Genomic DNA, 23,059 nt, shown 5'->3' on the forward strand with positions numbered 1-23,059 from the left:
TTCTTCCAAGTAGATATCTTGATGAAGATTAAATTGATGAATTCTCCCGATCAATCATCAGAACTGGAGTTTTATTTCGAGCAAAACTTATCAGTATTTCTGTGACAAAATAATCTAGATGAATTGAGAAAAAATTGCTGTTTCTTTTCTGACTGTTCTATCATTGATCTAGATTTCGCAATATATTCTTTGAGAGATTAAAATTATCCTTTTGATAGCTCGAGTAGAGTGGTAATATTTGGTTTAATTGATTGATGTTTATTAAGGTTTTTTAAAATTATAAATACCTAAACAATTCTTATAAATTATTTAACTTTAAAAAGTTAAAGTTTTTATTGAAAAATATTTGAAATAGTTTTTAGTTATAACTTTATTGGAGTTCTTCAAGATTTAATTTGATGATGTAGTTTAGTAACTTAAACTATAAATCTAAAGGCTTGACGAGTTGACAATAAAAAGTATTGAGGGACTTTAAAAAGCTTCTTACAAAGTACTTTTCCACTACCTTGTATCATTTCCATCATGATCTCAATGAAAGTAACTCTTGGCTTGGTCATGCTTACGTGAATCTTGTTGTGAGTGCGATAGTTCTGTCTGATGTCCAAGAACAACCAAAGTCCCTTTTGCAGAACCGGAACTACTTTCTGTGGAGACAAATGAGCCTATGGATCTTGTGGTTAACCCATTTATCTTTGTCGAGAAGACTTCCGGACTTCCTACAATGATAGGATGACTGTAAAGTCTTTTGTGTTCCAGTTGTAATCCCGTTTTCCAAGATAAAAGCTTGCTTTGTAATTATATCGTATTTACAATATTCATCACTCACCTTCCTCAGACAATAAGATACAGTATCAATTACACTCCGCGTTCAAGATAAGGCAGAATTTATCCTTTAGAGTATTATTCAGCTTTCAGGTACTCTGAACAAACCAATGTTTCTTAATTTGTGGAAATGTTATTCAAATAATTATCATGAATTCTTTGTTATTTTCTTAATTTTCATTTGATGTGCTTTTTGTTTTATTTTTCAATCGTGCATTGAAACATAAAAAAGTCATAAGTACAGAAATGCGATGATTTATGGATGAAATTGATAGTAGATATTTGAAAACGAATGGCAATTTAGAGCAGGGACCATAAAGCTCGTAGTAGCGGAAGAATCGAACGGAATAGCGACGCGATATGTTCTTACATTTGAATAAAAATTTCCCATAAATACTTTCTTCATGTTTCGTTGGGATGCCGAAGCGAAATTGCGTGGCGCCACGTATCTAAAAAAAGCAAAAAAAAAAAATCTGATAATAAACGATGCATATAAAATATGGTTTTGTATTCGTATAGGTATAAAACGTGCATCAGCTAAAGAGATAGAAAAAGAAAGAATGAGTATATTTCACGGCAACGTTGGTGCGATGAATCACTTGGAGTGAAAGTTTGCATCCGTCCCACTGTCGTCTTTACTTCCGTATGAACCTGAGATTGAGACAAATCTCATAGCTCGTTCTTCCACTCTACTTGTCACTGTTCATTTGTATTTCGTTCTCCACCTTCTTCTCCTTCTCTCGTAATCTATTCTTAGCTGTGCCAAAAAGACTAGAAACAAAATTGAACAATATCAAATTGTCATCTTTATCATTTTCTGTTATTTTTAGTTAAAAATGTCTATAAATAAATCCCTTAGGAAGTTTCATCGTCTTTTTATAGATGTCAAAATTCAAGTATCCTAACTTTTATTATTTGGAATGAATTTTTATATGCTATGAGTTATAGCAGACAACTTTAGTCGTTTCAGGGGGGAAAAAAAAATAAATAGCTTGTTAAAATTGCATTATATGTCAATAACTTTTTTGTCAAATTGTCTAAATTACGTCTGCATGTAGTATAATATCATGAAAACGAGAGAAAATAAAATACGATGTAATTTTAATATGTATATTTTTTTTCTAGAATAAATATATGCATGAATAATTTTTGTTCATAAAATTAAAAGAAAATTAGAGAACGAGTTAGAGTGAACAAAAAACTAGTAGACAAATTCATATATTAAAACTCTGATTAATTTTTTCTCATTATATTTTTATGTCAGAAAGTATTGAAAGTTTATGTTTAAGATGTGATATGATCATATTAATGTTCAATGTGATTAGTCTCTGAAGAAGAAATAGCGAGAACTGAATAGTTATTTATTGAACAATAACTTGCTTATTTATTCAAAGATTGTGCTTGTCTTGAAAAGCATGCTTGGCTTGTAAAGAGATTTGATTGTTCAGTAAAGTCAAGATTCTTACTTTAGAGTGGTATTTCTGGAATTAGTAGAAGAATTTGAATACTATTTGTAGTTGAAGGTGTTCACTTTTGCTAAAGAAATGGAATTTTTTCTTAAATTTTAACTTTTCAAAAACATCGAAGATCGATAGATAAAAAAAATGATTATGCTCAGATTTATTCAATCCTCATCCACATTCCACGTTTTGCTATTAATTCAGTCTAGGTCTTATTTGAACTAAAACTCTATCATAACTCACATACATTCAATAGCAATTTCTTTTATTTTATTATTATTATTTTTTCATCTGTCTGTGAACCGTTAGAGTTTTCAAATCAATGAATTCTATTCGTTTACCTTCGGCTTGCCAAAGCTCAACGTGTCTTCCGGAATCGACGAGGCGAAGATATTGACTTTGTCCTTCAATTCCAACAAATATCTCTTCCTTTCTCATCTTGGAGGTTGTCGCCTTCAGGCTCGTCCAGCAGCTTCTAAATTGCCCGGAAGTCGGTAGATCGGAATCGTAGTGAAGACGACACGCTAAGTCGATCGTTAAGGAGACTCACGTACTCAGCATGTTGACGCTTGTTCAGAGAATCCTCTGTAGATTCTGATCGGGGTCATTGTCTTTGATAGCTCTAGTGACCTAAATCGTGCTTCACGTAGTGTCGTCTGTAAGAGGTTACGATCTTCAACCAGTTTTTGATTTCCTTTTTTTAATGCTAAAGTTAAGACATTTTGTCGAATTTCTGAGCATCTTTATTGTTAAATCCACTTTTTTAGTTTAAATTTAGATTTATTTTAATATTCAATAAGAATTATTGAAACATTATAACAATAATTTTAAATGTTATCAATAGATGATTTCATTATTTAATTTGATTATTAAAAATAATCAAAATACACACAGACATTATATGATTGTACAATTCGACGTTATTATTGGAGTAAAAATTAATATGTAAGTTTAAATTAGAATTTTTTTTATGAAAAATTTTTTTAAAATTATTTTTAAAACAGACAAAATATTCAATAACTTGTAATATTTGTATAAAATATAAATTTTCACTCATCTATAAAACTCTAAATAAATGGACTGTTTTTTTTATAGAAAGTATTAACAAGTCAAATATTCTGCAAAATAAATATCCATTACTACCGCAAAAAAATTGAATTCGTAGTTTTATCATGACCTATATATTTTTGACGATCGATTTATGCTCCCAACATGTGTTTCTTCAATCCTGCCTTTCCCTCATTTGCAAGGTTCTGTAATAAAAATTCGCTCGGCCTTACGAATACGAATATTCAATCATAAAAATGCAGATATTAAAAGGCTATGGATTTCTGGCTGAATATACATTTTAAACGATTGAAACAATATTTTTTTATTACAAAGTTCAAACTTTAATCGGTCCGTGTGAATTAAAGTTTGACAAGTGAATGCTAGTAAACGTATACGAGCAGCAGCAATGGTTGAAAATTACATTTAGTCGGAAACGTGGACCCGTGAAATTGGTCTCCGTCTGTGAAGCTTTGGGACACAGCAGCGATTCATTTTATATGATACGAACACAAGGGAATTCTGTGAATCTCTCGGCGACATTCAAATGGTCATAGAGTAAAATCCATGCATGACCCAGAACCACTTGGTCTCTTGTCAATATGCTTATATTGACTTCTTCCTCCCTAGTTGCCTGTCCGGTAGATTTCTATCCAGCATTGTTACATCTTTCGAAGCTGGAAGGAGCAAATACAATAGTGTAATGCGTTGGATATCGATAATACATGGAAGCACAACGCGTTGTACATGCAAAGAACTCTATGAATAAAAATGACTTTGTCTAGATAAACTCAAACTTCTACATTCGTGTATATACATCAGACAATACGTAATCGATATCCTGCCAGAGGGAAATTGATCGTATATATTCTGCTGGCAAGTATGTACATCCTTACATGGACTACTTAATTTTTATTCTCATTCTTTTTATTTGTGAAACCTAAATACCAGGATAAATCACTTGTATTGATGAGAATAAAATTTATATCACTTTGTAAATTTTTCTAAAAAAAAAAGCTCACTTTTACAATACTTGAGATTGTGTCCAGTTGAAACTATTCAACAACTTTTAAAGGGTAAAAGCATTCGCTCGTCAGAGAATTCGTTGAACGAAATGTAATCTCAACTTCTTGGCGATCAGATTCTTTTCTTAGGACTCTTTCTGCCTTTGCAGATACTTTTTCTTAAACCTATGCGTCTTAAAAGTTTGGAAAAATTTATAGTTCGAAACATATACAATTGAAAATGTGATTTCATTGTAATACTGTGATAGTAAATCAATAATTAATTTCATCGTGAACAACTTGTATTAGTGATATTTATTTTTAAATAAATATCTACATATCCATGTCTATCTTTGAGATGTTTTAAACTTGATATTACTATCTGGTCTGGATATATTATTTGTTGGATGTTTTAATAGTTGGTAGTGATTCAAAAAGCTTGGATGTCATGTAATTGCTATCATGCTAAATAATACGTGTGGTTGATGCTGACAGCTGACAAGCAAGCTTAACCACATGCAAAAGCATACTTGACATTATGTCAACATGTGGTATAATTGTCATTTTCATATGTTGCCCAAGCCTAACATAGATTTGGCTTAATTTATTAGCTATAATCTGCACTTTGTACTATCATTAATACCAAGTGAGGATAATTTTTTGCTGACCCTCAGCTGATGTGTGATTAAACATTTATATTTTAAAAAAAATATCAAGTGGTTATAAACAAACTCTTGATGATTTTTAACAATGCGTTTAAATCAAATAGCAAATATACATTCTGTAGATGATATTTATTTAAAGAGAACCAATTGCGAAATGTTTTTAGAAATTTTACATCAAATCGTAATCTCTGATAGAATAAACGAAAATTTTTATATATATTTTATAATAAAATGCATCAGCAGTATTATCCAGTGGAAAATCGAATCATGTTTATGCGTGTTTTTTGCAAATAAATGAAAAATGTTGTCGTTGGAAATACACATGTAGAGATCGGTCGATATACACTTGTATTTTTATGTTTATCTTCCATATTGACCCCATCATAATTCTGCCAATAGCAAATAATAATATTTACCACTTCTATAATATTATTTTTCTCCTGAAATTTAAATTTTAATTAATTATCATAATTTCAAATCAAATAATAAATTGTATAATTTTTATCCATGTCAATATTGTCAAAGAAAATTCATGAAAATAATTTTACCACACTTTAAAATGAAATCAATTAATTTTCAAAATTTCATTGGGTCATTTTTTAAATGCTGCTAAGTAGTTGAGGTACTTACCAGTTATATCAAAAGTATTATTCCATGTTTTTCTCCCTACAGTTAATGTTGGAATAATGTCCGCATACTGAAATTATTAACATCTATATCCAGTTTATTATGATGCTCATATGATGCTCTCGTTATCATTTATAAGATAGTAATGTTGAATTAGGTTTATTAGAGTTCTCGAATAATAACCATTAGTACTATATCATAAATACTTGAATGGCGTGAATCGAGTACTTTATGATAACTATTTTCAGAGTAATTATCGATTTGGAGTTGAAATAATGTATAATATTCCTCTCTAACAATAAGATTATATTTATTCATGTTCATATTTCATTTAATAGGATTGGCAAAATTATTAATTAAATAATTCATAACTCTATCAATAATTGTATTTCATTATCGAATAAGTTGTCAACTAGGATCTAAATTTAATAATGAAATCACCACGAGCTCACAACGAATAAATGAGAATTCAAAATGACGTGTGAAACCCTGGAAGGTTGGTTATGCAGTATTTTATATTCATAACCTTTTTAATAAAGTTTAATCAAGTTTATAATGATAGCGATAAATATTTCGAGCTGTAGGAGTCTGTTTATGAGTTAAGAGACTCATTTTTATAAATGAAAAAAATTCAGCTGCATATAACGTATCTCTTGTGATTGAAGTTGAACACTTACATCCTTTCTGATTAGTGAGCATGTCATTAATTTCTACCAGATGAGAAAGTTTGTAAAGTCAACTTAAATTTTGCCTTAACTTCATCAAATCCATTAGCTAAATATTCATTAATAATCATCAGAATTTGTTTAATATTCTATCCAAAAAAATGGAATGTCAGTAATGAAAAGTAACGTAGAGACCTTTTGCATCATCAAACTAATAATGCTGAATCCCTTGATCAAGTACAGAATCTTTATAGCTCAAATTAGGAGTTATTAACATCAGTTTAGTGATGTTGGTAAGTAGCGAAGGGCCAAATTTTGTCAAAGGAAATGATTAAGCTTTGATGAAACAAGTGAATTTCTCGAACGATCTAACAGACTTTCGATGATCAACAAATAAACACTTGTGCATAAATTAATCTTCCACCTGATATTCCTGATAATAAATTTCATCTTACTTGGGTTATTATCAAGTTCACTTGTTACTTTCAATAATTATGCCAAAGTTGAGTGTTGAAAGGAAAGTCAAACAAAATAAAGCTTTAAAGCATCAGAAGAGTTTTCTCCAACACTTCTTATTCACTTTTCTTATGTCCTCAATATGTTCACCAACCCTCCAAGTTGACTTTGTTTGCTGCATAAGGCCACTGTTTCTCGAGGTCACGCTTGAGCTTTGCAGTGCAAGCAGGTATTTTACGGGTCACTGCTTACATATCCCTGCAAAGTTTCCTTGTTACAAATGCAAAATTCAAGTAGAACTGCACAAGAGTGTTAACGAAAATTTTTGTCGTTGTATGAATAAAACTTTACAGTTTATATTCCACGCCTCGGCACGTATTTTCATTTGTTCATATGAAAGGTAGATTGCTGTTGTACAAATGCCAATATCTCTGTCACAGCAAATGCTTTCAAAGGAAATTACTTTATTATTTTACTAAATAAATTATATCATTCATAATTAATTTATTTTTTTTTCAGGTATCCTGGCAGCATTTTCTGATATGCAAACAGTTTTCCTCGCCTGCATTTCAACTTTACTGCCATTGATCGTCGCTTTGGCAATTGTTTTTGGTGTAAGGTAAATAACATTCATATTATTTTAAATGAGAATTTATTTCTGACATTAAAAAAATAAAATATGAAATCTCCTTTATCATAAACCTCTTTAATAAAATTGCATTCTGCTACGAAGTTTGCTTACGGCGAGTTCACGTTGTGAAATACTTGATACTTTGGCTAATTAACACCCACAATTTCATTGATCATTGGAGCATTAACTTTCGTGTTCACTTCTCAAATTGCTTAATTAATGTTTCAGAACGTCTTTCGATTCACAAGTGAATATAAATTATCCTCAGGAACCTAGATGATTGGTTGGACTATTTTGTTTGCTTGTAAAATTATCTATCAATAATTTATCTCAACAAGAACAGAATTTATTTTGACATTACTGTCATGCTTTGTAATAAATGTAGAAAAATTTTATCACCAAGTTCAATATTTTTAACGAAAAAATTCCTATGAATAACATATGTGAATGACAAAAATTCTTTTAATATATTCGACAATTTCCATTGGAGCTAAATTTATGCAGTGACATTTGTCAGGTTTGCATTTTGATTTTTCATGGTTTCACTTTTTGTAAATATATATTGAAATCAATCATTGCTGTTACAGTTATAGTCTATTGATTCGATAAGAGCTATTTTTTGTGTTCATCAAAGGATTAGGGTATTGGAGAAACTTATCCACCTACTTGGATTTTATCTCTCCTAAATCCAGAACTAGATCCCTGTCTATTTGGCCACCTATTCTATTCTAAGAACTATTACTCCAACACTTCATTTTGCGATCATACTATTTCACTTTACAATTGTCATAAGTCAGCAAAAACTGGATTGCAGGAAAAGTCGTAACTCTATTGAAGATGGCGCCTATTCTAGAGTAAAGCGAGAACATTGACATTGATTAATGTTGTGATTCAATGGCAAGTAGTATGCACTTCATATACACACTAGGTCAACCCTTTTAGATCGTGGGAGCAAGTGAATGTTCGACTATTCGGTATACGACTGACATGGGTGCATTCATATAACACCTTCGTTGGCGTGTCCCATAAATTTCTCGTTTGATTGATCGAGATATCGTCGTTTTTCTACTCTCTTTTTTGTTTTGTATGACTAGATGACACGTAATTTGTTTAACTTTTCAAGGGAAACTCAATTATTTTGTATGCTTGTATTCTCAACTACTGACTCGTTGGAATTGATTGTGAAAAAGTATCCCCAGCAAATCTAAATTAAATCTTAATTACAAACATTTAAAAATTCTACGATATTTTTTTATCACTATTTTTACATCCATAACCATATTTTTGATGCTTTATTTTCTCCACGTGATAAAAATGAAGAGCTAATGGCTACTATTTCTATCTTCATTCGATCAATTTTTCGAGATATAATGTGTTTTCGATATTTTCTAATTTAACAAAATCTGTATGTTTCATATATTCGCCAATTTTTAAATTAACAATTCAAATAAAACTGTTGTTGTTATTGATAGTTTTTCATTAGACTTGGTAATTAATGTAAAAAATCGTATAAAAGATGAATGTCAAAAAAGAACAAATACCAAAAGATCTTGTATTTTTTGTCAAAAGTATTTTTATTATGCAAGTACTATCATAAATTTTTGAATACCAACTTTATGACCTAGCTATTTTTTGTACTTTGTCATTAACATGCTAACGGCAATATAAAATAAAATTTCAGTAGAAGTATAAAATTATTACTTTAGAAGCAATAAATTTATTGTATTTATAATTATTAGAAAGTGTGCAGCTGTTTTTGGTTTTTTAGAAAGTCCAAAATTTTTACATCATTTAAAATAATTAACTAATACTAAAGGATTTCAATGAAATTGATAAAAGTAGTACAAATTAAATTGAAGTAATCACCAGAATTAAACAGATTCTTACAATAAAAAATGTTGGGTTTCAGGCATGCTTGGAGAAAATACAGACACAGAAGAAATGGAGCAAGTAATTTGCCCTGGTATCGTGGTGTTTGTTCCCGTGATGATACTGCAGAATCTCTTCATCATCGCCCTCATTCCGGTAGTATCAGCATCTTACCAGCAACACGAGTATTATCAGCTCAAGACGTGAGTTAATAACCATTTTTATTTATTTATATACATCACCTTTTTTATTTCAATTTCTCGTTCCGGTTATGTTGAATATGCGAAATTTATATCATATCATTTACATCTAGATTACGAGCAATTAAAAGTTGAGAATAGTTTTGTAATACTATCAGAGAATTTAATCACTGACAACGACAGTTGGCATATTAGGTAAACATGCGACTATAATAGTTTCAACTTTGACAATTGGTTCTTGTTGTAACGAGAAATATGAAGGATTTTAAATCTTTCATTGACGTTAAACTAATAGTCTAGTGTGTTTTATTTATATTTTCTTTTCATATAAAATCACAACATGATGACATATTTTTCTTATATTTTCTGAGGTAATGGAAAATATTTTTTTTGTTGTTATAAAATTCTGTTTCATTCACAACGAACAGTTATTATATATTTTATTGCCCACTCGACAATAGTTCTCTGATATTGTAAAAAATATTAATCCTTTTGCAAAAGTATTTTTTAATATTTTTTAGAGTAAATAGGAGTTTATGAATGACATAAATTCCATTGTAAAAAAATAATTTTCTAGCTTTCTAATAAATAGAAATATAAGTACTTTCTAAATTTCAAAAAAAAAAAAACAATCTCACATACACACAAGATTATGATAGAAAAAAGTATAGTACACTTGCCAAATGTTACTTTTTAACCTAACATGCTCTTGCTTTTTCTTTTTATTTACTCCATTTCATATAAACGATTAGAGAAAGAAAGAAGCGGATATTTGGCAAGTATACCATACAAAACGTACACTAAACACAATGATGACATTCTATTACGTGACTGTTGGTATAATTGCTTTTTCTGGTACTTTACTGGTTATTTTTTTTATCATATTTCGAGACTTTGGAATTTATATTAAAAAATCTTTCTACTCAACTTGATAATCAAATAAATTATCAACTTATCAACACATAAAAGGTTTTTACCAAGTAAAGAACTTATCGTCTTTATATAAGTGGCAAGTAAGTCGAGGATTATAAAAACTTGAGAACTGAATTTAGACACGTTAATGGATGATACTTAAAGAAAATCGATAAAAAGTTATTAAGAAGCACGATTGACATTAATAGATAAGTAAAATATGCTTTTTATATGTATTTAGAAGCTTATAGAATATTCCATAAAGCTTTATAGTAAACATCAGTGGTTATAAAGCTTGAGAAAATTTTACTTCCAATCATCTTTACCTTGACTAATTTTTTTTTTTTGCTCATTCTTGATCTTATATGATGCTTAAAAAAGCTACCTTGCCTTCAGTGAGTTGCGCACTTGACGAGAATAGCAGATCCTACACTGTTTCTCCATTATTGGGAATTACGAAGATCGTGTTCCAGCTTCACGAGGACGTTGATCCGACCAGGTTAAAGCCTATGAAAAAAAATTGACTCTTGACTACGTTAAATATGAAAAATGTCTAGCGCGTTGTGTAACAAGAATTATGGTAGTTTCACATGGGTCAATAATTTATATTGAACTTCAATCAGTGACATTGTATAGACGTTGTTGATAGATGGTTTTTTTTTATTTTTGATTGTATGCGTTGGTTGTGTGGATTGTTTTTGTGAGTTCATCAGCCGCAAGCTCTGTTTGATTATCCACAAGTAGTGTTTCATGTACCTATAAGAAGCTTACTTAGATCTACAGCAACTATGGATGATTGTGGTCAAATGAGCAGAGGTATGGTGGATCCCAATTCACCAGTTTCAGAAACATGTTCTTCGTTATTTTAAATACAGAAGCAGTGCACTCTGCTATATACAGTTTAAGTTGAACAGTCCGTATGAGAAATTATTCTGTCTATTACTAATTCTCATTCAAATTCTCTATGCTGTAATATTTCTAGTTAACTGAAAGTTGACAACAAGTATGGCTGATGATCAAAGTACAGCTTGGAATAATTTGCATTTCATATTGAGTTATATGAAGCATATTATATCCATCAAGATATTTTTGAATATACAGTTGTTTGAATAGTTGATAATTAATCGTATGTACATATTTCGTTTCTATCAATCATTTATTCCAGTATCGTGATCAAGAAATCATGAGGTACCATGTAACTTTTATTGAAAAATTAGTATAAACTTTCTTCTTGTGTTGTTCTACATGGTATAACATTTGAAAATTATTCAAAAGTTTTTCAATTCTTTTTTGTACTAAGCGAAATGAACTCCAAAAGTTCGTGACTCATGGATGAAGTTCATAAATACTAAAACAGTAGTAAAAAATAAAAGTTGCAAAAATATTTTATGTCTTATCGTACTTTGACAGTTAAATAATTGTTACATGTATTTTCATAATTAATAGTTATTTTTTAATTGTTGTATTTTTTACAAAATTGATTATTAAAATGAGATTTCCTTGATACTAGGATAAAAATATGATAGTCGAATCAAAAAAGTGTCAGTTAGAATCTCGTTTAATGTTTCTTTAATTCGAAGAAAATTACAATCATTTGTAGAAGTACACCTGTGCACATATTCCAAGTGGTTTTAGGTTTTCGTCAGTTTTTGCTATTCACAACGATTTTTCTTCAACTTAGACCTTCTTTTTCCAGCTGACTTTGATTTGAGATTTTCTTACCAGATGGTGTCTACATTTTTCCCATAATTAGACCTCATAAAAATTCAATGTCACTAGAAAACGAATATTATTTATTTTGTCAGTCATCATTTCTTTATTATTATTCAACAATTTTTACCCTACTCTTCGTTAATGAAATAATTGAAATGTAAAATCCAAGTGGATTGAATAACGCGTAGCTACATGAAATCTTGGATTAATTGAAAAAGAATAAAAAATTAAACTCAATCAGATTATCAAGTAATGAGAACTTTACTCATCCGCTTAAAATCAGTTAAGCTTGGATATCATCACTTGTCATTTATTTTGTAATTATCTTCGTGTTGATGAGGATTAAAATGATGTCAAGTTTTCAATGTGATGTTCACCCAAGAGTTATTTATAAAAGTTTCATCAGTAATTTTTTGTTATAAAAAAAATTTGAAAAAGTCAAGTGATAAATGAATGCTCGTTTAATTGTGTTAAGTAGAAAAATAAGCTTGGAATCGAATTATATAAGTCAAGCTAGGAAAAATGATGAAAAAACCCTGAGACGTAATTAAAAAAGTTTAAGTGCATTATATAATTATTTTGTACTCCTTTTTTTACCATCTTATTAAATATAAACAATAACTAAAATTAATTTATATTAAGTAAAATTGACTGTCAGTATAATATTTACAATCGATCAAAAGTTTGCTTGTAAATATAACTTCTTTTCGTATGTAAATTTACAAAGTTTAACGAAGAGAATGGAAAGAAAATTTAAATGAATATCGTTGACACTATAAATCTACGACAAAAGTTTATCTGCTCCTATCTTTCAACTTTTAATACTTCACATTTGAGTACACGGAAAATAATCAATAAAAAAAAAGGAAAATAGCTATAAAATTTTCTCAACAAAAATGACAAATGGTTACAAAAAATATTGTTCAGGGTATGTGAAACTTTACATTATTCCCTTGACGATAATCGATATATGACACGATGTTTTTTAAGGAAAAAAAAAAGTTCACGAAGCAGCTCCAAGTTTTCACGAAGTCTGTGAGGTTTAGAAAACAAAGAATTAAAAGAACTTGCGGCAAAGCATGAAAGGTTAAAATGAAAAAAAAATAAATTCGCAATCTGATTTTTAGAAGATTTGCTTTAAATGTACTTCAAATTTTGTTTAAAAGACTTTTATTTCTACGAAAAAAGTTATGTGGGATAATGGCAGATTGATGAATTTTAACAAGAGTATATGGCATGGTGTATGTTCAATAGCACTAGCACCTAGGATATCTCTTGGTTGTAAATGGATCAAACGCGATAGGATTAGGGAGGATTTGTTTGACAAATTGAAGGATGTTTCAGTGATCTTTGTAGTAACAATACTGTGAGAAATCAATTGATATTTGTAAACTTGTTGAAGGTTAAGATTTTTTTTGAATAAAAATTCAAACTCTGTAACTATTTTTCGTTTGAAAATCAAACTAAACGAAGCAAAATATTTTCACAGTGAAATCATTATCTGATTTGTTATTCTACAAACTATTAATCAACTTAGTTTTAAACCCATCTATATTTACTATGGAAACAAATTAGTTTTATCGAATTTGGATTTATATTACTTCTGCAATGAAGAAAAATTAAGTGACTTTTGATGTTGTGTAAATTTGTTAATTGGTTTCAATCAAGTTACTATTTATTCGATTTTTGTTTCTTGTTATGGAAACAATTTTTCCAAAAAAAAAAAAAAAAATATAGGCATACAAAATAAAAAATAAATCGAAATCAATATTGACCAAGTCAAAAATGATATCCAATTTTAAAAGCTTTTCCAGCGCTTTGAATATTTGATCTTAAGCTTTATTAGTCTTTATCATCTAGATAGACTTATTACAGATAGATGAGATTCTTAATAAAATATTAAAAGCATTAAAGTGCATTGATGATAATAATAAATAAGAAGAGTTAATTCTCAAACTGTATGGAATTGTTTAAAACATGCATGAGTTACAACATTTTTTTATCCAATGAAAAAAAAAAGGTAATGTTACACTTGGTTTGCGAGCATGTAGTAAACTAAAAAAATCTGATTGCAACGCTATTATACACGTGTCAATGAATCCCAACGAGAACATCAGCAGTCAAAGATTGAACTTGCAGAGAGAACACAATCAATGCTGAAACGAAAACCAATTCTGTAGAAATCCAATCACGTTCAATATGAAGCTTCTCAATTCCCCTTACATAGCAACGTTCAATTAGAAGTGCATTTGAGGCAAGTAACACAAAATTTACGCCTAGAGATTGCGAATTTTGGTAGAAAATATTATTTCCATAACATGGATGTAACTATTGGATTTGAGAATCGCTGGAAATACGCAGCATGTTGAATATTCCACAGTATGTGTAGTTATATACTCGACACATCTGTGCTACAGAAAACCACATTTCTCGAACACGAGGATTCCACTTGGATTTTATATATCACTAGAGGCAAGAAACTGCTTCAAATTAAAACGTTCAATGTAGAAAGATTCACATAAAAACGCCACATTTCATAGTCACATAGAAGCTCGTGCTTTCATACCATCATCGACTTCTGAACATCACGAATGCCTTTTCTGTTTCTTTTCTCTCGAGACACATTGAAGCGACTCATGCAGTACAGATAGCCGAATACTGCAGTGCCTTAGGCTCTGCGCTTTTGTTGCACATGGATGTGGGTACTGAGAATTACGGTGCTACGAATCTAACACTGCTTCATCCAGTTAGCCCTAAGGGCTTTCGTTCGACGCAGAATCATCGGTGGTGTATTTATAAAGACTAGAACTGTTGAATAGACCATTGAAAGGTGTTTAAAATGTTTAACAATGTGTTTGAATGTCTTAAGCTGAATGATTGTCTTTAAATCATCCCCCATATGGTTTTTGTGCAACATTTTATGTATTCATTTGTATCATCATTTTTTTTTCTTGACACATTGTATTAACTTTTCAAATTTTAGAATATACACGAAACTCTCTCTCACTGAGACCAGGGCTCTACAAATGACAGCGTGTCTCATGTTATTCGTGTACCACAAGCTTGCGGTCATGGACCGAGTGCTGCTGGTATGCACACATAACACACGTAACTCCTCTTCGACTTCTCTCGTGGTGCATAGTGTTAATGCATAAACGAAACTACAGCAACAGCACTTTGTTGCGTGCTGCTACGTGATGGTACTGATATTTTTTCTCTGCTATAACATTATGGATCTTTTTAGTTTGTAATCAATGCAAAATATTTCAACACTTTAAATATTTCACCATTGTATAACTTTTGTCTTCATGTCAACTATTTTTTCTTTTCTTCTCACATGTATACATACCTTGTCGATTTGAGTTTTTTACCCCTTGATTTCTGTCTCTCTTGGGCTACCTTCTCTATCCACCAACACCGTTGGATAACGTGAGGTAATAATTAACGTCTGCTCCTCTGTGATTCCCTAGTCGTCCCTCGAGCAAAGAGTATAAGGTAGAAAAAGAAAATAAGTGTGAATAGTGAGTAGAAAAAAAATAATAAATAGAAAGGGAAGAAAAATGAGAGACAACTGCCTTCACTTAAATAATAGCTAACACGAATAAAAAGAGACAATGAAAAAAATGTATATATATTTATATATATATATAATAATAGTAACGTAATAGATACATTTTGATATAAACATTTTTAAAGATAAAACCAATTGATATATAAATAATAATTGAATAGAAAAAGCAATTTTGTGAGACTTAATTAAATTTTTTTTATTTAAATTTTTAACATGTTTAAATTTAAATAACAATTAAGAACTAGATTAAAAAAATTTGATTATTCTTTATCGATAAAACGTTCAAAAGACTTTTAAAAATAATAATCTAAATTTAACAAAAAAAATTACTCGACAAATATAGATTAAAATCAATATTACAGCCACAAAGTTTTATTCTCTATATGTTCTTCTTTAATTTTAATACCGATGGAAATACCAGTATTTACCATTTAATTTTATTGCTCGCATACAAAAGTTGATCATGTATTTGAGCAATATTTGCAATATATTTAAAACATTATTTTAAAGAATGTAAATAATATGATTACCCTGAAAGGTGATGCAATGATAAAAAATTATAGTGTACGTTATGTAGCTACCGGTGAAAAGTGAAAGAATTAACTGTTTCTCCCTCAAGTAATTTTCAAGAAAAAACGTCTCAGACCTATACGTTGGTGTTGTCGTTTCTCTCTTTCTTTTGCTCCCTCGACACCACGTATTTATTTTCTCCTCTGTTGGTGCAGAGTATTCGATGTACGTAAACACCGTCGGCGAATCGTGTGGCACGAAATCGTGTTTTTGCATTAAATGCCTCGGTCCACGACATTGCAAAAACTAAGGTGGAAGAAAGGAGAGAAAAAGAAAAATTCAAGTTACTGCTTCTCTCGCCTTCCTTCAACATAGCATTTTGCTCTATGCATTCCGCGACCTTTTGGCACTCTTGGGAGGTCTCTGAAGATCTCTTCAAAATGTTTTGTTTTGTCCCTGTATTTCTTATTTCATGCAAAAGAGCAGCCAGCCATGCAATATTCAGTTCTAAGATTTTCCTTATTTCCACTGTAATAATAATCCTCTTTTTTTGTCATGCTTAATAAAAGTTCCTTCAATCTTTTTTTACAAGTCAGAAAGCATCATCTCCATTATTAATTTTTAAATAAAAAATCTTACATTTCCTTTAGATGGTTTTTTGATTTACACTTGAGTTGAAGTAAATCAATTGAAAGCATGAATGAGTCAAATAAGATTATTTTACTTAAGTTAAAAATAATTTGCAAGGCTTCATCTCTTATTCATACTTCTTAGATAAACAAATATTTAAATTAAAAATAAAAACAAAGGTTTAAAACTTTTAGATATTTCCTTATCAACGTTTGATAATAGTTCTTAGTTTATATTGCATAATAAAAGTTAAAAATGAATGAGTTCTACAAGTTTTATGAATAATATATAATTATTTAGTAGTATGACCAGCACTAAAACGTTTTAAGCCACCTGTAGTTAGCTTAGTTTGCATATTTTGCTATGGTTATTCCATAGTTTCAGAATATTTTTTGAAATTTTATCAAACATAAAGTACGGAAGGTATTAAGATGGGAAATCCTGATAAACCATGTGCTTATGGATTATAACTTTAACTCATTATACTACATTATTTCATAGTGGAAAAATTTTGAAAAGATGTTCATGAGGTTCTATAAGATGGTTGGAAAATATTCTCAGTTTTTTTTTGTTCATTTTTGGAACAAAAAGAGTCAGATGGCGAGGGATGAAATGGAGAGTTTAATAGAAGGCAAGTTTAGCCAGTTATTTTGTCCAATATTTGATGTTGATCCACTTTCAGTAAGCTTTCAATCACGATAATAACTTTTAAGCATTGACTAAGAGAGATCATAAAGATTGTTTATCATACTTGACAATACCGTATTGGCTTTTTGAACGCAGCACATTCAGCGATTCATTTTAGATACGATCGAACGAAATTCGTAAGCCGCTTATCCGATGCGAATTGGGTATGCAAACCCGCGGGGATAACGTCACAGCAGCTGAAACCAAAATGAAACTCCGTGCAGCGGTTACAGACCGCGACCAAACGGTACACGTTGCGCTGCCACCATAGCCACACTCACATCGACCGAACAATGTTGGTTGAATTACTTCCAAATACGAGAGAAGAGAATCGCTTCATGCCGATACGCGACCCACGAGGTAGTCTCCGGATCGTTAAGGTTCAGCGTAACCAAATCACCGCTACCATGGTGGGATTTCGTTTGTAAAATACTCCAACCCTCTACCAGAATGTGGAATTTAGTTTGGTAATTTTTTCTCAGCTGATGTGAAACATCGATACACTCATTATTCTTTCTGCCCTTTCTGTTGACAGCGATAAAGGATCAGACATTTATTTTCTACTAAAATTACTGAATAATTTGTTGACGTGCAAGTGATATCCTGTAACTGCCAATTTGATACTAACTTAATGAAGCAAAAAAAAAAAGAATAAATTTACAGAGATGGTAGACGATAGGAATAATATTTCTTTTTCGTTATTTATTTTAAAAATATTTACAGGAAATGAAGAATTAGCTTTTTTTTCGTTGTTAAAAGTAGTCCGATGAAAAATAGTCATACTTTAAACACCTCCATTTTATTTATCTATTTCAAAGACTGCTTCTTTTATCCTCAAAATTTTTGTTTTGTTTAGTTTATTAAATATTTACTTAAAGTGTTTCAAAATGACGTTATCCATCTGATTGACTTTGTAATCACTTTTAATGCCTTCGAACGTGTTTAAAAAATGCCTGTAATGCTAATTAAATAAGTGAGGTTATATTAAAGTACATGAAGTGCATTGGAATAAAACATTACGATTTACCGTGATGGGAGTGAGAGAGAGAGATAATTGCACAAACACAAGCATATGATTTTCTCACCAAAATGAATCTTTAAACCTCAGCTAAAAACCTTATTAAAAGCTTTTAATAGATTAATAGTATTAATTAATATCTTATATCACATGTAAATTATTATTAAACTAATTTTTTTGTCATGTAATATTTAATTAATTACTATTCAATGCTTTTACTATTTTTAATAGTACTACTTTAATTGTGATCAATATCTTTATTTCTTTAACATAAACATTATTAAAATGGAAATTTGTTTTAGATGGTACAACTAGTACATTATAGTAGCGGTAAATAATCATTAAAAGCTTAATCCTCAGGTTCCCCGGAATAAATTAGTTATGGCTAATCTTATTTGTATTATAATTTCGAGCAAATAGAACAGCAAATCCTGCGATTTACTTTCACGGAGTGGCATCATAACAAATTATTTAAGTATGTAGTATATCGTAACCGATGAAAAACTGAGAAATTTCATGAAAAGAGAAAAGCTTTTTATCCCTCTAGGATTACAATTCACATCAATGAAGCAACATGAGGAGAACTTAAGCTCTATCTCTGTCGACTGAATTCTCCGTGAAATAAAACGCGGCTGTCGACATATGGAATTATTGATGTTCATCTGACCAATTTTCTCTCTTCTTTTACTTTTTTTTTTTAGACTATTATTACGCCAGCAATTTGATCACGTGAGCATCTATTCATGAGCGAATTCGACTAAATTGAAACCATAACAATTGGTCGATGTCATTGTAATGATGCTATAAAATCTATTTGGAAAAAACCACAAACGTACATACTTTTTTTCTATTTAAATTCTTTTCTGAATATTTTTCAAAAGCTGTTTCATAAAATTTTGTATTCAAGTCAATTCAATTCGACTACAAAATTGGTATTACGAATTGGATGTTCACAATATTTTTATCATAGTAGATTATGATAAATATGCTTATCAAAAGATATAGAAGGAAGATTCTTTTAATATGTTTCTATTTATTATTGAAAATATTTATAATCGATAAAATTCTCGTTTTATTTACTTCAGTTATGAACTAACAAGAGAAGTCAAAACTGAATGTAGAATAAAACAGTAGAGAAGTTGTATTATTTTTTTTTCAACTTGTATGTTATTTTGTAGAGTAGAATTAATTCTGTTCTATATAAAGTTCTTTCTGGAACTATGCTTGTTAGGATCACTACTGAAATATGAAAATAATATGATGAATTACAGAATACTTTAAATTACAACAAAAAAAAAAATATCAAGTATAAACTTTATATCAAATGAAGATGATAGAATATTATCATTAATTTAAACGACACTAAATTTCTCTTCCATTGAACTCAAGAGAAGAAAAGAAAAATTATTTTAAAAAGATTTTTCAAACGATTGTAACAAGCCATTATTAATTTTTTTTCCTTCCACAAGTAATGAGTAATCCAATTACTTGTGTGAAAAAAATACAAGAGTGTAATGTTCAAGTACAATTTTGATGATTCTCTTTTATAAATATAAGTACTTAACAATTCATTATCCATTATTTGAAGTCATGTTACAAACGACAGCTTTAGGATATGAAACAAGGCAGGTGTGAATATTTGAGACGTTCAGACTGACAACTCTTATATGCACCTGCTACCTTTTTGAATATCTAAAGAACTAAAAATACAACAAAATTAGTCTCCATTTTACCTATAAAAACAAGTCTTCATTGGGCATAAAAAAAAACCTTGAGTACACATTTCTTTTACTTCTACATTTGGTCTTCGCACTTCAAAAGTTTCAATTTGACCATAATAGTCTAGTCGCATTGACTTCTTTTACAAAAACACTTCTAACTGATTTCGTGCGTGGCATTCAACTTCACAATGATTTTTAGCAAACCTGTTATGAAGATAAAACAGTTTTGTTGTGAAGTAGAATAATAATAATTTTGTAGTCGAAACAATTTGGAATTTTTGAAAAAATGACTGTCTAGAGGTGATGTCTAGGACTCTTATACCTTAGGGTGATGACAGGATGAGTGAAAAAGATGTCACACTCGAACAGATCTGTAAATGGGAATGAGTTGAGATCCCTGGAGCACTAAAAACAAATGACGAAGTCTTTTTGGCGTTGTCGTGCATTGCGTCCTTACTATCCCGAAGGCTTTTCTCTGTTTCTGGCCGAGTTATTCAATGTAAGGACATGACACTTTTGATATAAAGAACGCGAAAAGAATTCCTAAAACAGACAGACAGCATTACGAAACATTTTTCAGTATTAGATTGTTAAAAAGAAAAATTTTATATATATATATAAAGAAACAGGCTTCATTTATCCAATCGTATTTTATGTTTCATGAATTTTGTGACATTCTTGATGTCACGCCCTTCACTTCTCATATAATCCTCATTTTTTCTTACTGATATCTGACGCTACCTTTTTCACAGTGTAGTATTAGCGAGCAAAACGTAAAGAGAAGTATACAACTCTTACAGACGTAAAAAAAAAATGATACATTGCAATTTAAGGTAAAAAGCTGCAGGGCAATTGCAAAGATACAAGGAAACTTAGAGAGTTGAGTAAGTGCAGTGAAATATTTGTAACCTAAGGGAAATGTAACTAAGGATGTACTTTTTCATGAAAAAAAAAGTTAAGTAATTGTGAAGTTGATTTACAAATAAGTATCTCCAAGATTTTTGTAGCAATAGAATTTTATTTTATTTCCTATTTGTAATTTACCAACTTTTACTGGCATTTAGAAAAAAGTTTAATCAGTCTTTTTTTAATTTCGGCTTTATATGAATTAGAAAAAGATGTAATAAATTAGAGAAAAATTTTTGTATAAAACTGTAACTTTAATCAATAAAAATTCATAGTCCATATTATGAGGTGGAATTGAAGGAAAGATCCTGAATATTATAAAAAAATTTTATTCTAAAATAATTTTGAAAATAAAATAGAGAATTGAAGAATCAGAGAGAAGAATATGTCAAGCAGTGAAACAAAAGAAATATTTTACAATGAGATTCTTTTTAGAATACAAACCCAAGTAAACAATATGATACCAAGAGAACTGTGTAGTTGAAAAGGAGTCGAGCTCTATTAGATGATTTGATAAAATAAAAACATCTAGACAACTTCAAGATAATAGAAGAGAAAGTAAAATTGTAAAAATGAAGAAGATAAGTGGAAAGTGAAAGCACATGTACAATTGCTAAATTGATGGTGAAGGAGACTTAAGAAGGGCGAAATGAGGTAGAGAAAAACGAGAAGAACATCAAGTAAACCATGCTTGCAGCGATAAATTATACGCTAGGGAGAGATTGAGGGCGAAGAAGATGAACCTTGTTTTTCTAGGCATGAATTAAAAAAAAAAGGATGAGATTTATGTCTAGATTTAATAGCAATCATCCAATCAGCTGTGTAGGATTTCGATCCAAGGTCCTCTCTAAACTTATCTTTCTTTCATCTTTTATTCTTTTGTTCCTGGCATTCCTTTCAAGCAAAAGATAAATCGACAAAATCTGGTACTGATTTTTAAATTTATGTAAAGTATCACCACTATTGATATAGCAATTTTTTTTCATTGCATCCTTTCCGATTCTTTTTCGCCATTTTCTCTGTTTCTTATGCAAAAAAGAAGAAAATTTTAAACTGAACAATAAACTCCTATCAGTGAAAGTTTAACTTGTTTGTAAAATTAATGTTCAGTTATTTAAGATAGACTGGATGTTAGAAATTTTTGTAAGACATTAACCAGATAAGATTACGTGAAGATAAAACATGATGTAAGATGCTTGTTCGGTATAAAATAGAGTAATATAACCATACTTCAAGTGTCTTTGTAATATGAGAATAGTAATATAATAGGATCTTTAATAATTGGAAAACTTATAAAGACCATGAGAAATTTAATTCATAGAAGTTAATGAGACTTGTATTAATTTAATATGCCAGTCGTCTAGTTTGGAGGAATTAATAATATTTATGAAACAAAGTTGAATTATCACTATTGTCTGCAGTTGAATTATATCAACGAAATGATGAATGTGTAATGAGTTCAACCACCTTTATGGAGAAAAGTGAACAAACGTCTCAAGTAAAGGGCTGGTGGTCACAGAAGAAGCAGAGAAGGAAACTCCAAGATTTTCCCAGTTGCAGATCCACTGCCTCGTCAGCTCCCGGAAGACTACGAACATCAACGCGCCCACATCTTAAAGGATAAAATGCTCTTGGCTAGAGTCTCACAGGGGATTCGTACTGCAGGACGAGCTTTTTCTTGATGCATGAATGTGCTTTATATCTTTCATTCTTCTGTATCTACTTCTCCAGTAAATATTCATTGATTTTTATTACCTATATAAAAGTCCTCTTCATTTTTAAAATTCCATTTATCGTTTTTTTTTTCTCTTCTTTTTAATTCATTTTCTTGATCCAATAAAAATGTCCTAGTATCTCATAAAATCTTTTCATTCGAAACTGTTATTCGTACTGAGGTTTTTGCTCGAAGGATCATCATTATATAATTGAATAGTTTGATTCAAAT

The 23,059-nt window shown here is 30.0% G+C and overlaps 1 protein-coding gene across 1 annotated transcript in view; it reads left to right on the top strand.

The window, feature by feature from the left end:
• Positions 1-23,059, top strand: part of LOC118073856 (uncharacterized) — a 112,274-nt gene that overhangs the window by 19,780 nt on the left and 69,435 nt on the right. Inside the window, exons 3-4 of the mRNA XM_035094593.1 lie at positions 7,266-7,365; positions 9,287-9,449. Coding sequence (XP_034950484.1) covers positions 7,266-7,365; positions 9,287-9,449 — 263 coding nt within the window. The remainder of the gene's footprint in view (positions 1-7,265; positions 7,366-9,286; positions 9,450-23,059) is intronic.

The sequence above is a fragment of the Chelonus insularis genome, unplaced genomic scaffold (genome assembly GCF_013357705.1).
Source record: "Chelonus insularis isolate UGA/USDA-ARS -01 unplaced genomic scaffold, ASM1335770v1 scaffold_714_pilon, whole genome shotgun sequence".
NCBI classification, from domain to species: Eukaryota; Metazoa; Arthropoda; class Insecta; order Hymenoptera; family Braconidae; genus Chelonus; species Chelonus insularis.